General features: G+C 41.4%; 1 protein-coding gene across 1 annotated transcript in view; it reads left to right on the top strand.

The window, feature by feature from the left end:
- LOC117204419 (dexamethasone-induced Ras-related protein 1) overlaps positions 1–15,180 on the top strand; it is a 44,845-nt gene extending 29,665 nt beyond the window's left edge. Inside the window, exons 3-6 of the mRNA XM_033441781.1 lie at positions 2,209–2,366; positions 12,344–12,533; positions 12,917–13,127; positions 13,652–15,180. Coding sequence (XP_033297672.1) covers positions 2,209–2,366; positions 12,344–12,533; positions 12,917–13,127; positions 13,652–13,864 — 772 coding nt within the window. The 3' untranslated portion in view covers positions 13,865–15,180. The remainder of the gene's footprint in view (positions 1–2,208; positions 2,367–12,343; positions 12,534–12,916; positions 13,128–13,651) is intronic.

Below are 15,180 nucleotides of genomic sequence, written 5' to 3'. Positions count from 1 at the left end.
TGTTCCATGCTGACTTATATTAACCCTTCAGAGACAATGTAACCACGTGGGAGTGAAGCATTCAAATGGAAGCAGCTTTGTTGCTTATGAATGTATGAAAATGTTTCCCTTTGGTAGAAAATGCGATGCTTGAGAACGGAATGGTAGGGAGAACTGGAAGTCAGTCGTCTACTACAAGAATATTTTTTCATGAGGAATTTGAATTTTTACAGCCTTATTCTCTTTGCGTTAAATTGCTAAGCAAAAGCATAAATACGTTAGTAGAAGCGTTCGTCTTACCGCGAATCTCTTTTTCAAGAATTGCTAAAACTGGGTCGGAGAATTGTTAAAATTGGCTGTCGTACGAATAGGAGGTTTTATTTCGCAGACAACGTGGCGAAAAATACAAATATTTTCCGTTTTTACTTCTGTAATGGGAAGACGATTTATACGACGCTGGAAATGATCTTTTACAACGCAAAGTTTCCGTGTCGCGATCCAAAGATGGCCAATTCCATCGTTGAATACCACGGCCTTGTATCTTTCATCAGCGACAGCAAACGTGTATCGCTTTCAGGTTAAAAAGTATCACCTGGATGGAAACTCGACATGGAGAACGAGAATATACATAAATCCGATGCCCGGTTCTGTCAAGTCTCGTCTTAATTTATCGGTCGCGTTTCTAGACTCAAGCGTTGTACGATGAAGAATTAAAAACTTAATTCATATTAGAGGTTCTTTTAGGTTTATGAGAGTATCGCACAGTTTGTCTTATGGCTTTAAAATATTAAAATGCTTGGAGCCTGTGGCAAATATTTTAACATCAAATAAATTAAAACACGATGGTCACTCTACGAGGTACCGTTGGGAACCACTCCTTCGTTGAAAATGTCCTACTAGAAATGAAAATGTGGCTACAGCAGACTGTCGAGTAATTTACTTACGCCCATAAATCTACAAAGCTGTTTCAAAACTGCAGAAACAAACATCTACGATCGATATTCACCACAAAAAGTACAATATTTGACACTTTACCGCAACAGCACCGATCGGTTGGACGACGATACAAGGCTGCCATGAGCGAAATCTAAGCGTATCGGCTCGCTTTCGCCCCAAAACCAGAAAGCTTTTAACAGGGCGATATTTTTAACCCGCGGCGAGAAAGTGGACACTGACAGAAAACGTGTCACTGATTTACTAGACCGTGACAGCTTCCATGCGATTGAATTTCGTCTAGAATTTCTTCGGTTTAAATCGGAAATATTCCATGGTACTTTCAACGCACGTTGAACCGCGGCGTTGTAATGTGCTCGTTAACGTCTTTCACAGATAATAGCGAAATTCGTTTCTAAACAACGACTTCTATATGCTCCATATGCCTCCATATTCAACTCGAATCGAGTTCCCAATCCGACAAGAATAACCTTAATGGATAATAATGCGGCACGTATTGTCTCTAGTTTCCACGCGTTTCCACGCTAGTTGTTTAATGGCCTCGCAGCTGCAGTTTCGCGCCCAATTTCTAATCATTCCATCAACCGTTCGTCGTCTGATATTTTCGTAACGCGTTTAACATTCAAGGCATTCGAGTTACACCGCTGATTATTAATTTTAAATCGAGCATCGAGCAAACGTGCATAACGGAATTAATATTGCAATTATTACGTTTTATAATTCTTCCGATGAAATCATTGCATCAGAGTGCAATTTTTACGATAAACGACGCGGAAAACATCGTACTACGATACAAGACTTGATGAGGGAAAATCGTGAAAACGAATTCGAAATGTTCCGCGTGATCGAACAGCAAAGCCAGCCTCCGCTTTGCGCTCGCTCTCGCCGCTAATAGGACAAACGATTTAATTCCGTTCGAATATAATCCATGTTGCTGTCGCTGCTGTGAAAAGCGATGTAACAGCGTCCGAGAGAAAATATTCAATTGGAAATGAAATTTGTTAGAAATATGTAAATAGATTTTTATACATTTACCGACTTTATGGGTCATTAGAAAAGTTGTTATGTAAAACCTCGCGTAACGCAATGATTACAGCGGATGTATGTTTTGACAAACCGTCGTTCTGACAAATGAAATATTTGAAGACTAAAACACATACACTCGTGAAAATCAATATACATATATTTGACTGCAAAATAAACATATTCGTCAAAATGACGGTTGGTCAGAATCCACGGTAAGCAAAGCATAATACGGAGTGATTTTCATTGCAGATTTTTGTCCAACAAGTTCGAAGAGAGTTACACACCGACGATCGAGGATTTCCATCGAAAGCTGTACAGGATTAAAGGCGAAGTTCATCAGCTCGATCTTCTGGACACGAGCGGCAACCATCCGTTTCCCGCGATGCGTCGATTATCCTTCCTAACAGGTGAGTCGATCAACCTACGACCACGAAAGTGAACGAAGAAAAGACGACTCGATCATTTTCCAGGAATACATATATTCACATTTGCCTAATTAAATAGATAGAACTTTGAGAGTACACGTACGGTCGGACTTTAATCGTGGCGACGCGTGTAACCAGGTATAAGAGGAAAAGTAAATATTTTACCAGTCGACGACGAACGTTTCCAAACATGCCGTTGAAATGCCTGCAGTTACACTGTCGTCTATAGAGACAGATTAATGCGAAACAGCGATGATAACCGCGTGACAATAACCGTCAAATGCAAGCAAACGGCTTTCACCGCCAGAGAGGGTGAGGTTTACGATCGAACCGAAGGATGACCGTTAGTGGCGTATGGTCTTCACTTGCAAGATTGCGTTCGATTTATCAGCGACAAGCTTACAAACAGCTTGACAGAGCAGACCAATTCTCGAGGGACTAAAGAAAGGGCGAGGGGTGATTTTAGGGAAAATGAGTGACAGATAACGAGGAAGAATGACGAGAAGTTGCCAAGCGAAACCTGGAAAATTAATCTACGTTAGCCACGCTACGTAACTACGCTTCGAACAACATTTTCTATATTTTTGCAACGGCCGAAATTTTAACGTAGCGTTTTGAGATGACTGTATTATCTTTTCATAAGATTGAAACATAATTCTAACTCAAGCCCGTTCATTTTGAAATTGAATTATACACGCACGTCTTACTTCCTTTATCTTGGTAGAATAATAAGGATCTATCTGTGTTACGTTGTAAATAAGGAAGATTTAATGGTAGGAACCGTTATAAATCGAGTTATATATCTGACAATGTGAGATATGATAATAATTCATCGTACCGCGATATCAATTATGATATTCGCGCAGCGTGTTTAAACGCTAACGAACAAGTAGCAACAACGTTATATTAATTGAAAAACAGCCGGTGAAAATTCTGATAAAGCTTCCATCTATTCGTAGCTGGTCGATCATGTTTCGTTGATCTTCAAGCGAATCAATATTGAAGGATAGTCGTGAATCTTGTATGTGTATCGCCGTAGGTGTAGATCTTAGATACAGCCGCTTCCTGGGAGCAGTTATCTCGACAACTTGTTGAGTATCGTTTCTTCCAGCACAGGTTCGCAACTACGTGAAGTTCCGGCAAAGTTTCAATGTACGCTTGATCGAATCCCGAAATATCGGTAGCTTATAAACAGCCAGCCGCAAAGAACGGCACATCATCGCATATAACCCGAACAGATTTCGGCTTATTCTAGCGCGAAAACCCCATGGCAACATCCGCTTGACGTTTTCGAGTACACACGCGAGATCGTTGATGCGCGCTATGCTTCTACCGATGTCCTCCACAATTTTGTAAAACTGGCCGAATCGATATTTACACGGGGCTGCGGCCTTGCGAGAAATATGCCATACTAGAACGAAAAGGGAAACGTGGACTGACAAGAGTGATATACATTGTGTCACGATTGCCATGAAATATCGCAGAGGCGAAACTAATAACGCTCTGTGCACACTGCCTTCGTTCCTTCTTTCCCTGTTCTAATTAATTTTTAATTAGCATGCTATTCGCGTTGCTATCCGACGTTCCCTCGTGCACGCGACTTCTGACCCGAATAGACACGCACGCACGAGGTTTGACGGAATTTCGCTGCAAGTCGGAGGAAACCAACCAGACCCGTAGTTATCGAGAAATCCTGTGGATGTAAAATGGTCGCGGCACCCATACGAATGATTCGATAAATCTGCAATTACGATCTCGCAAAAAAAAATGTATCTGCATCACGTATGATGCACGTGACGAGCGTACACACGGACCTAGAGATGTGCGTACGCGTATTGATCACATTCGGTTTTAAACCGCACGCACGCGTCACGTGTTTGCATCGTACGGCCACCATGTGAACGTCCGATAACATCCGCTCTAGAAATTATCGAATTTACGTAAGCCATTCCGGTAAGCCTGCAAAATACTCGCTACTTTCGCTCGCTAAATCAACCGAACGATGTATTTCGATTTGTTCGTGGATTTCCTTTACGATCGAAAGAAATACGGTTCGAACTATGTTCGTAGGATCGTCGATGATGCTTGTCAGATCACGGCACAATTTTGTCAGAGCTCCAACAAAGTCGATATGGTATAAAATGACCTTTCTAAAACTTTGATGCAACCTGTAAGGACCTTCCTCACTTTGATTGGGCCTTAAATGACCTTTCTCAGGCTTTGATACGACCTAAAGTGATCTTTCGGACTTCGATATAGCTTTAAATGACATCCGACAAAATATTTTTAACATGACCTCAAATAACCTACGTGACCTTATTCCTATAACATCTTTATGACAGACTTCCGCCTATTCTAGGGAAAAATTTGAATTTAATTTCAGGAACTTAGATTTTTATGCAAATAAAACAAGATAAAGAGAAATACAATTATAAAATAGGGTCGAGTACCTGCCACGATCTCGTGGCTAAATTCTACGCTTCTAAATCGACGAATTCCGCGATATTTACCCTTTTAACCACACTCGTTTGATATGATTAATGAAAACGTAACGGTAACCTGTTTATCTCTTCGTAAAATATCGCCCAAGGTACCGAATAATTTACTCCAGCGTAATTATCATGCACGCAACTAATTACAAAGTACAGCGTGTGTGGACATGCAACAAATAACGTTGCAACAGTCTCACCGATGATTATATACATGATTCGCCATCCGATCCTCGTACGAATAAAACTTATTTCTCGTCTGCAAATCGTTTTCTTCTTTAAAAAATTCGCCGAAGGTTTCCGCGCACGGAAAATATCCACAAAAATCGGAAGGTCTTGGCGAAAATCTTGCTAACAGGTTGAACTGTAACGCTTTCCGTACGGCCAAGTAGATTGGGATTTGAATTTCGAAGCGAGTCCCTGAGCTCCACTATTTTTCCATGGATATCGCATTAATGCATCGTAATCCATTTTCCCGCGAAAGAAAGTCGGAAAATTAAAATTCGAGAAAACTAAGTTACCCAAAATATTCCGGAAAACCAATATTTAGTTAGCAGTCACGCAATTTTTCGTGACAATAGAGTTTATCAAGCAACGGGGACTGCGAATGACAATATACATAAATAGGGTTCCTTATAATCCTTAGCAAGCGGAATTCAACATGTTTAATTGCTCGAATATTTTACAGAAATAAAGATGTTGGGTAAAAAAGACTTTGTCGAAGGATTAAATCATATTTAATGGATCTCCTGAAGGCTACACGATAGAATCGATCAATTAATAAATTATGAGCTAATTTCGTTTAATAAATTCGACGTGCATTTACAACTAAGGCGACGACAATACATAAAGAACTATTATGAACGGAAAATGGCACGATACATAAATTTTAACGACCGCGTAGCAGATTATAACGGCCATGAATTCCACATTTGCAGTCCATTTCCGAACATTTCTGAAACAATTGGAATGAAAAGATGTGGCCCATAAATGTTTACGGAATTTTATATACATTAAAAGTGCAGTCATTTGTGCACATGCATTTAGGATTTGTTATAAAGTATACGTCGTGTATTAGTGCTTATAGAATTTCGTAAAAATATCGTCGTATGTATAACACAAAAATGTGTCGTGCCAAATACCTGTACTACAGGACCTAGACTATAGCACAACAGCATCGATCAAGTGACTCAATATATTCTATAGACTTCGATTTAGAATCTGTTTACTACTATTGAGAATATCCTTTCTGCACATAAAATAGTCTCTTACGTTCTCGAACCGAATATTACCCGAAGATTGAAAGAAAATGAAGTTAGATAGCTGATGTTTTTATATTTCTTACATAGGATGGTATTATAATAATTCACGACTACCAGCAAGTACCATTTTTTCCTATTATCTGTTTGGTATTATTTATTTCTAAATAAATTATACCATGGTATTTATGGAATTACTTATGAACTTTTATCGAGGCCATGGGTAACGCATTATATACGTGACCAATACTTTACATAAAGGAGCAATACGATAAGGGAATGTCGTCGACCATGGAACTAGCATGGTAATAACGTGAGGAAGTCAATTTCAGTAGAAGGTTTCATAGATAGAATCGCGACGAAAGTCGTGCGGAAAATTTGGCTCTTTCGTAAACCGTACGGGACATTTTGCCACAAGTGCAAAAAGTATAGGGGGAATGAACGATAAGGCAGGATGCGATGCGGAGGAATCGAGCTGGTGGTGTAAAGATGGAAATGCTGATTCTGGAAGGCAGAGGATAAGAGAAAATACTAAATGAAAAGAAACGTAAAAATATAGCGACTCTGAGGATGACGAGGGAGAAGAGCAGCGGTTTTATCGGATGAGGGGAAAGATATCGAGTTATGAACTAGCTGAACGAAAACCAACAAACCGGAAAACAGGAAGAGAGGCGCTGTAAACCAAATTTCTTCGCCACGCCGCGTCGACGTGTCAAAGGTGATAAAACAAAACGCACGTCGTGCAAGTAAATAAAACCTGTGGACCTTGTCTTGAAGACCTTTTTGCGATAAAGAGGAAAAACAACTTAAAAAAATAAAAGAAAAGGCAACTTGAAACACGGAAGTAAATTCCAGGATAAAAGCAATTGGTGTACTGTTGTCAAATATTCTGTCTGAACGAACGAGCGAATGCTTTGTATCGGAGCTTCCAGTTTTCCACTGAAAAATTTGATCTCCACCAGTTATACGAGCGCTACGTGCCTCGCAGGCTTTCGTACAAGAGATGGCCGCGATGCGAATATTTGCGGAGCGACGCACGAGCGCGCTGGCTATGCAAAATAGGAGAAAAAAGGAGGTAGTTATTAAGTTGGTCGAGTCCCTTACACAGGCCGGCATCAAGATTACGCTGCACGAAAGCCGTTGTTAAAGTCGGCTTTGAACCTACGATTGGAAACCGTAGACGGTCAATATCAGATCACGGATCTAACGTTCCGTGATTTATAACAATACGCATGTAAATTACGTTATTTATATTTTGGGGATGATTCATTTTCGTACATATGTATTGCGTGCAAAAATTTTTAACTATCCCAGACTTACGTTAGAATCAGAGAAAACCGAGAATAGCGTAGTACTGCATCTTTGAGCGAAATAGAACCAGGTCTTTGACGTAGCGTTGCATTCCAGTATAAAGTGAAATTGAGAGCTCTTAACATAGCGCTACGTGTTTCAATAATCTAACACTGGAAATCCTCGACTCAGTCCTACCTTATTCGATAAGCTTCAGCCGGAAGCCCTCGAACGTTCTACCGTGTTCCCAGCCAAGTATCTAAAGCCAGAGTCCTTTGATTCATCGATGTAGTACCTTACCATAAATTAAACACACTACTGATCCAGCTAAATTCCTTGGAAGTCGAAAGTTCGATAAATAAATCTAAAGTTAAAATAGTTGGACAATCGAAACGACAGGGAATAATAACGGTCCTCCATTGTCAAAGAACAAATGCTCGTAAATTCAAGAATTTGAAGAAATTCAATAGAACAAGAGGTGTCACGAGCAAGAAATTGCTCGTATAAAATGGAACGCGTCTAACGCAGTTGCAAGCACGAAACGGGCTCTAAGGCGGGCACTGAGACCCGAATTCAAGAGCGATGAAGAACTAAACATCAGCAGGACACGAGCAAAGGGGAAAATTCCTTTTGATTCGGGACGCGGTCTTTCCGACATAATGGCTGACATATATTTCACTGGAAGAAAACAATGGCGACAGTGCTCCTCGCACGAGCAAACCGAGCGTTCCGACGTGGAGAAAGTTCGATACGGCGAAAACGAGTAAAGGAATCCGTTTTCGTCGACGAGGCGAACGACCAGGGTGAAGAGAAAAGAATAGGGTAGACTTCAGGTGTAACGAAATCCCTCGATGAGAATCATTGTTTGTCACGGTTAACTGTTTCACTTGGTACTGTCAGGCTACTTCAGGCTCCATCCTGTCCTTAGTCGATCATAATTGTCCGTCTTTGTTGTAATTAATCGCGATAAAATTTCATTTTAATTAACCGGAGAGCGCGACGTTTCGTTAAACGGATTTCTTTCGACCCCACCCTCTGTCGTTCGACTGCCTTTATGTCGTAAATAAATTACACTACGAATCGTTGGTGCCAGATACACTCAGTCTGTCGAGAGTCGATCGCCGTGTGAAATTTGGCGAAAGAAATTGTTGACGTCAGACAAACATCTCGCCCTTTACTCTTTTCTCCTCCAATCGAGTTCTTATTTCATCCTGAGAGAGTTCTCTCTCTCTCTCTCTCTCTCTCTGTGATTCTTTCTTTTTCTTTTCTTTCCTCTTTGTTCTTTTTTTAGTCCTTAGAAAGAATCTATCGACACGAAATTGGAAACTCGAGCGAAAGTATCGAGCAGTAAATCATCCCGGCCAGCTCCGCAGCTATTTGCAAAGAGATAAGAGAAGAAGACGTCTGTAACGGCCAGCTCGAAGAGTTCTCGAGGGCGCTTATCGTTCGCCAGGAATCTGTACACAGCATCACACAGGGGCGCGACACCACGACCAACTTTCGAGCAACCTACAGGAGAGGTCATATTCGACAACGATAACGATTTCCTTCTCGGCGCAACCGGTGGTCCATTGAAATCGTATATCGACGCAATCACTTTCGCGACCATTCGCGTTCGTCACGCTACCACGTCGATATTCAATTGACGACCATCGTTACGCCGAGTAAATTCGGGCGCAACATTGGCTTAACGTCGATTTCGCTCGACCAGCCTGCTCCAGCAATGGTGTACACGTTTGACGAAAGTTGAAAAGCTCGATAGGTGTTACCATAAAAATAAGAGATTCGCTTTCGCCTATCCGCGAATACGATAGCTACGAGTGAAAGGAAAATGGAAGAAGACAAGGATTGCAAATGCAGAGCGGCAATAGTTCCCGTAATTATTTCAAAATTAATTTGCGCCAGGCTCGCAGAGGAAGATTCGCTAAATACGTTCATCCTCTGTTCGTATCCAGCTTTCATAAAGTTAGCGAATCCGGCCGTCGGTAACGTTATTTTAGACGAAAATACGGTCACGTACAGAACGGATGTAACTTGCTGTCGCGGTTGTTTGGTCCCTGTAGTTAATGTTGCAACGCCGGTGACGCGGTTGTTTGGTCCCTGTAGTTAATGTTGCAACACCGGTGACCAAGATGAATCGTTGACTAGATGCGATGTTACTCGAAGACCAAGTTACCGGATTATTGTATTATTTTGTCGTATTGTATTTGTTATTATTGTATCGTGTCGTATTACTTCAGGAGTAATCCACGTCTAGTAGTTTCGATGGAAAATTGTCTCTTTGAAATGGAGGAATAAGAATAAGTTCGTTCTGTCGTACGTTGACGAGTAAAATGGTAAATCATTGAAGGAACGAAGAAAGGATGAAGATATAGAGTAGAAGATTAGGTTCATTTTATTCAGATACTTTGTCAATCAATTTACGATACGCAGATGCTCGTGCTTTTTAAAGAAATTATAACTACGGACGCTCGAATCGATTGAATATCTATCTACAAACACCTCTCCACGACAGAGATATAAAAGGGGACACTTGTTGCAGATAAAAAGATAGAATAGGATCTCTCTTTGCGTTGTAATAAAATTACAGATCCCGTCTTTTAAATCATATTTCCCAGAATAGTCTGTCCATCATTACCGCGTCGTGTGGTCGTTAAAAAAGACCAACATTTTTTTGCTGAAGAAAACCGATTAGTCGGATTCTAAGAAAACAGAAGCAAAAAGTAGCTGTAGCAACGTCTGCCTCAGACGAGACGGAATAACAGATTTATCCAGGAAATCCGACGTTACGTATTCGGGTCGCGTTCGTAACTACCTCTTTTTCGTCTAGACGTGTTAATTTTTTCCGTGGGCCACGCTTCCGAAAGAGGAGAGCTGAACAAGGCAGCTGATATCCGAGGAAAGAACATCCGGAACGTGAAATGAAATACAGGGTGAGGCTTCGCCCGTTCTTTGGCTATTGCGTGGTCGTGAAAACGCGTAAGAGAGAAATGTACTTGAAAGCCGAAGGATATTCCAGGATTTCATGGCCAACAAATTTCTGGCCGAGAGTTCTACTGAAATAAAAGCTTCAAAACGTCACTTCCGCGGCTCATTTTCACCGTTATTTGTGGTCGATAATCAACGTTGCGTACTGGCTGTGTTTAGCCGCGAATAATAGAAACTTCCGTAAGATAACGCAGGAAAATGGCCATCTGCTCCATCGTAACATAAACAAGGCGGTACGTTGCTAAAGAGTTCATAAAATATTAGATACTTTATAACGTCAAGTCCGTATCTTTTCTTACAGCGGAATACAATATCCACCTCCATTTACAAACTCTTCTCGTCCTTTCATATCACTTTTGTAAACTTTTGTATTCTTCTTATTAAAAAAATTCATCGCCATGTCTCTGAATGGTTTCCGCGTACTGCAAGATTTTCCTTCACAGCGAACGTTACAGAGATACGAACAAATTTTTTATAGAATCTCTCGATTCTCCTTCGATTCGAAAATTGTGGTCGTTCTCGTGCTGTGACATTTTTATCAACTTGCATGAAAGAAACGTGCGAAACATACGAGGCAAAGTTCGAAGAAAAACGTAATTGACTCAGCGCGTTAGAAGCGACACGAACTTTTCAGATCGCCTAATAAAACAGAAAGTTATCCGTCACTAGTGGAAACTTCGACCCTCGAATTTTCTACGAATGAAAGTCAGGAGAAACAGAATGTTCAGTATTACGTATTCGCCTGGTTCGATATTATCCTACTGGTGCTTCGATATACACACTGTTCAAACTCACGCTTTTACCACCTCTTTTTGCGAAACACGAAATAACGAGTTTACAAATTTTCGCCTGGACGGACGTTGTACGTTTAAATCACTGGAAGAGACGCGATGGCATGTTCGCTTGGAAAAACGCTGGGGAAAGTAGTTGCATCGTGATGCAAAAAAGTAGAGCGAGGTCTGGGGTGTTTTTGTCATTTTAATGCCACTGTTGCCGAGGTCACAACCTCGAAAAACCTCCAGAAACCTTCTTGGAAACTTTCGATCAACGGACTCGAAAAAACCTGGAATCAGAAACTCTTTCCTGGCCCATTGACAAACGAGTCGATCGATTTGCCAACGCGATGCCGCATCGCGCCGGTTCTTTTGTTCCACAAGGGTTTTAAGCGGAAGGGAAACTCGTTAAAACTCGATCGCGAAACGAGAGACCATACGAATATATGCGTGTATGTACGCGAGCTGTGTTCGGTATGATAAAAATAAACAGGCTGAAATAAATATTCATAAATTTCGAACATGTTAACTATTGTTTATAGTTATGCACAATGAATGTGCAAACATTTACATGAAATCAATTACGCACAATCGCGCGATCATTTAAATCTCCCTTCTTTTCTCGACGTACGTAGCATTAACAATTGAACATTGTCTGATACGGTCAGTTTCGCTTTGTCGAAGAACTTGAGTAAAAAGTTTGACAAAAAGTTAACTCATCGTCTTACCCTGTAAAATTTATAGCATCCACCCCGATAGGGCAACGTACAGCACTCGAGGCAGCGATGTAGGAACTGAACCTAGGCTGCAGCTTTAACAAGACTCTGAATAATTTGCATGCGAACGAAGAGCATGAACAGATAAACGATACTTGACAAAAATTTTGTGCCGCTTTCCTCGGAATCGCGCCGCTTTAAAATTCTAATTTTTGTTCACTCCTCAGCTTCGTCGCAGAGGTAACGATGATTTTCCACACGAGAACCTAAATATGGTCGTTAGCAAGATTTATGCAATCACCGATAGCGTACAGTTATTCCTGTGACTCTGTTTAAACGATAAATCTTTTTTCTTTCTTATCGCTAATCGTCGACGATTCTTTTCAGCGTTTTCTTCGGCTAACGTGTAGATTCTTATGCTCATCGAACACGTTTCTAACGCAGGAGACCTGTTCGTGGTGGTGTTCAGTTTGGACTGTCGAGAATCCTTCGAGGAGGCCATCAGACTGCGTGAATCGATCCTGGAAACTAAAGTGAGCGCGACCCAAAGTGCGACCAAGAGCAGGAGCAAAAGTCACTTCAATTTGAAGGTTCCTATGGTCATCGTCGGAAATAAATGTGATAAGGAAACAAAGTACGTGCAACGCACGCGTTAATTAAAGTACAATTAACGATCACGTGAAACTACCATTTGCTACGTAAATAAAATTATACTCTTTGTCGAACACGGCTTTTGAGGGCATTCGTCATTGTTAGTTTTGTAGACTAGAGTTTCATTAACAGAAAACATTAAAGCGTCTACCACTTCGAATCTATAGATCACGCGTTAAAATATTCTGACCTGTTTCCACGCTTTTAATTTAAAGTATCACCCGCTACTCGACGATTTTCTCCAGCAATATTTTACATGTTTTTTTCCGTTTCGAGTACCCTTGTTTATATATTCACAATCAAGACAGTTTCAAATATTTAACTAACCGTGGAAACGAAATTAAAAACGCGTTGCGCGTTCCACAGAACAGTTACGATTGAAGAGGCCGAGGAGTACTGCAACAGTCAAGACGATTGCTGTGTTTTCGTGGAGGCATCCGCAAAGAGAAACTACCACGTGGAGGAGCTTTTCTATCAACTGTTCATAGTGGCCGGCTTGCCGCTGGAAATGGCACCGAATCATCACAGAAAGGTCCCACTCACTTTCGGTTCTCCTACCATGTTACCACCGTCACAGGTAAACATTTGCTAATTATTCTGCGACCTTGTGCTCTCTCGAAATTTCCATTCGATATTTCTCGCTATCGGTCAAAACGATAAACGAGTGCGCGAGCTCGACGCTCAAAGTGTCGTGGAATAATTCTCACAGACACTCTCCAACGATGGAAATTTAACCGAGCGCCAAAGGTTGAATAACGACGAAGCTAAAATTTGCTCGTTTCACGGTGATCGACTCGACGATTCAAAACATCGAAGAGGGGAAACGCTTAGAAAATTTCCGCGGCGGGAATTGTATAAAACGATAGAGAACGATAGACGACGCGGTATTCAGGGAATCGTAAATAATGCTGGAATTCGAACGTAGTAACTGAACAATTGGCAAAGTCGCGGAAAGGGGAGGGTGAAAACTCGCATCAGGGCGAGTTATAACTCGGGGCAAACGCGTTAAATTGTCAAAACGATTACGTTTCCTCTGCGAAGAGCGTGTCGTCGAGTGGACCTTCTTCAAAAGCTTTTGAAAGAGCGACAATTTGTTTTCAGCCAAGGCATAAAGCCACCCTGAGTATAAAGCGACGGCTGAGCGACGCCTGCGGCGTCGTGGCGCCCAATGTGCGTCGGCCAAGCATCAGAACGGATCTAATGATCATGAGAACGAAAACGTGCTCCCTTGCAGCCGGGAATGAGAACAACGCGCCGGGATCGAGGATAACCCTGCGTACCTCCGACGCCAGAAAGACGTGTTCCATTCAGTGATATCTCTCGGAGATCCTCCCGAAACTGAATTCGAAACGATGGGTCTGGAATTCGAAGGACGATCCTCGCCAACGAATACGATTCTCTCGAACGACGCGGTCGTTATAATATATCGAGTAGAAGGAATTGTTCGTTCCACTTTTAACACTCGTTTGACAAAGAAACGTTTAAACGATGTTTGTTGATTCCATGGAGAATGGGGGACAAGGAAAATTATACGATGGCAAATTAACGTTCCTTCGAAAGAACGGCCAGAAAACGCGAGCAAACATTGCGTTTTTATTGCGTCTGCCGTGGTGTATCGCGCGTAACAAAGTTGGCATGGACGAAGAGTCGTAAGCGAGAATCGTCGAAACGAAGAAAACGTTTAAACCGACCACGCTGCTCGCCTTAATTAATTAAAGAAATAGCTCTAGCATAGCATTCCGGGAATAACGTATATTACTAAAATAAGATACGATCGCTGAGGACCGATCGTTGGATCGATCGACCGGCGTCGATCAGGAAACGAAAGAGTTCGACGTAATCGCGGATGAAACGAAAGGGAGACCCTTCCCGTGATAACTCTGGATCTTTTGGTGCGCTATCGGAACAGTCGACCATTTACATTCCTAATCAAAGCAATTAAATCTTCTTTTACCTATCGAGCCTTCGCACCGACGAACTTAACGAATTAAACAATTCTTGGTTGGTAGATCGAGACGAACGATCGCCAATGAAAGATCGTATAGCGAGAATTTCAAACCCAAGATCGATGTATCCTTCGTAGTTTGTTGAAATGGTCGACTGATCGTGACACTTGGATTCTATTTAAGCATGATTGTTAAGCCGACACGAACCAAATACCGTATACGTGTATATAGTTAATTTATTCGTATGAAACGAGATGGCACACTATTGTACCGAACATATACGAGCATCGGATGCGTTGATCAATCATAGCAAACTTTCGAATCATTTTGAATATCGTTCGAATTTGAACAATTGCCGACATTTATCTTCGTCCAGTTACATTGAGCCGAGATTCAATTTAGAAGTTTTCAGTAGTAAAACCAAAGCAAAATTTTCTTAACGGAGGAAAGAAAGAGCGAAGGAAATGATTAAAATTCGATACGCCTCCGAAGCTGTTTAACATTCGACGACACAGCAACACGGCGCACACGCGTGATTGCTCGACATTGAAAGATTGTAACCGTAATAATCAAAGCGCATAGAAACAAAAATATGTAAGAGAGACGCATCTTTTCGTAAAACTCACCCCTAATTTTCGGACCAAAAAAACGTTTCGTTCTCTTGTAATAAACACGTAAACAATA

Source organism: Bombus bifarius, unplaced genomic scaffold (genome assembly GCF_011952205.1).
Source record: "Bombus bifarius isolate JDL3187 unplaced genomic scaffold, Bbif_JDL3187 scf7180000007978, whole genome shotgun sequence".
Classification (NCBI taxonomy): Eukaryota; Metazoa; Arthropoda; class Insecta; order Hymenoptera; family Apidae; genus Bombus; species Bombus bifarius.
The sequence above is the reverse complement of the archived record's forward strand: the minus strand, read 5'-3'. Positions and strand labels throughout refer to the sequence as shown.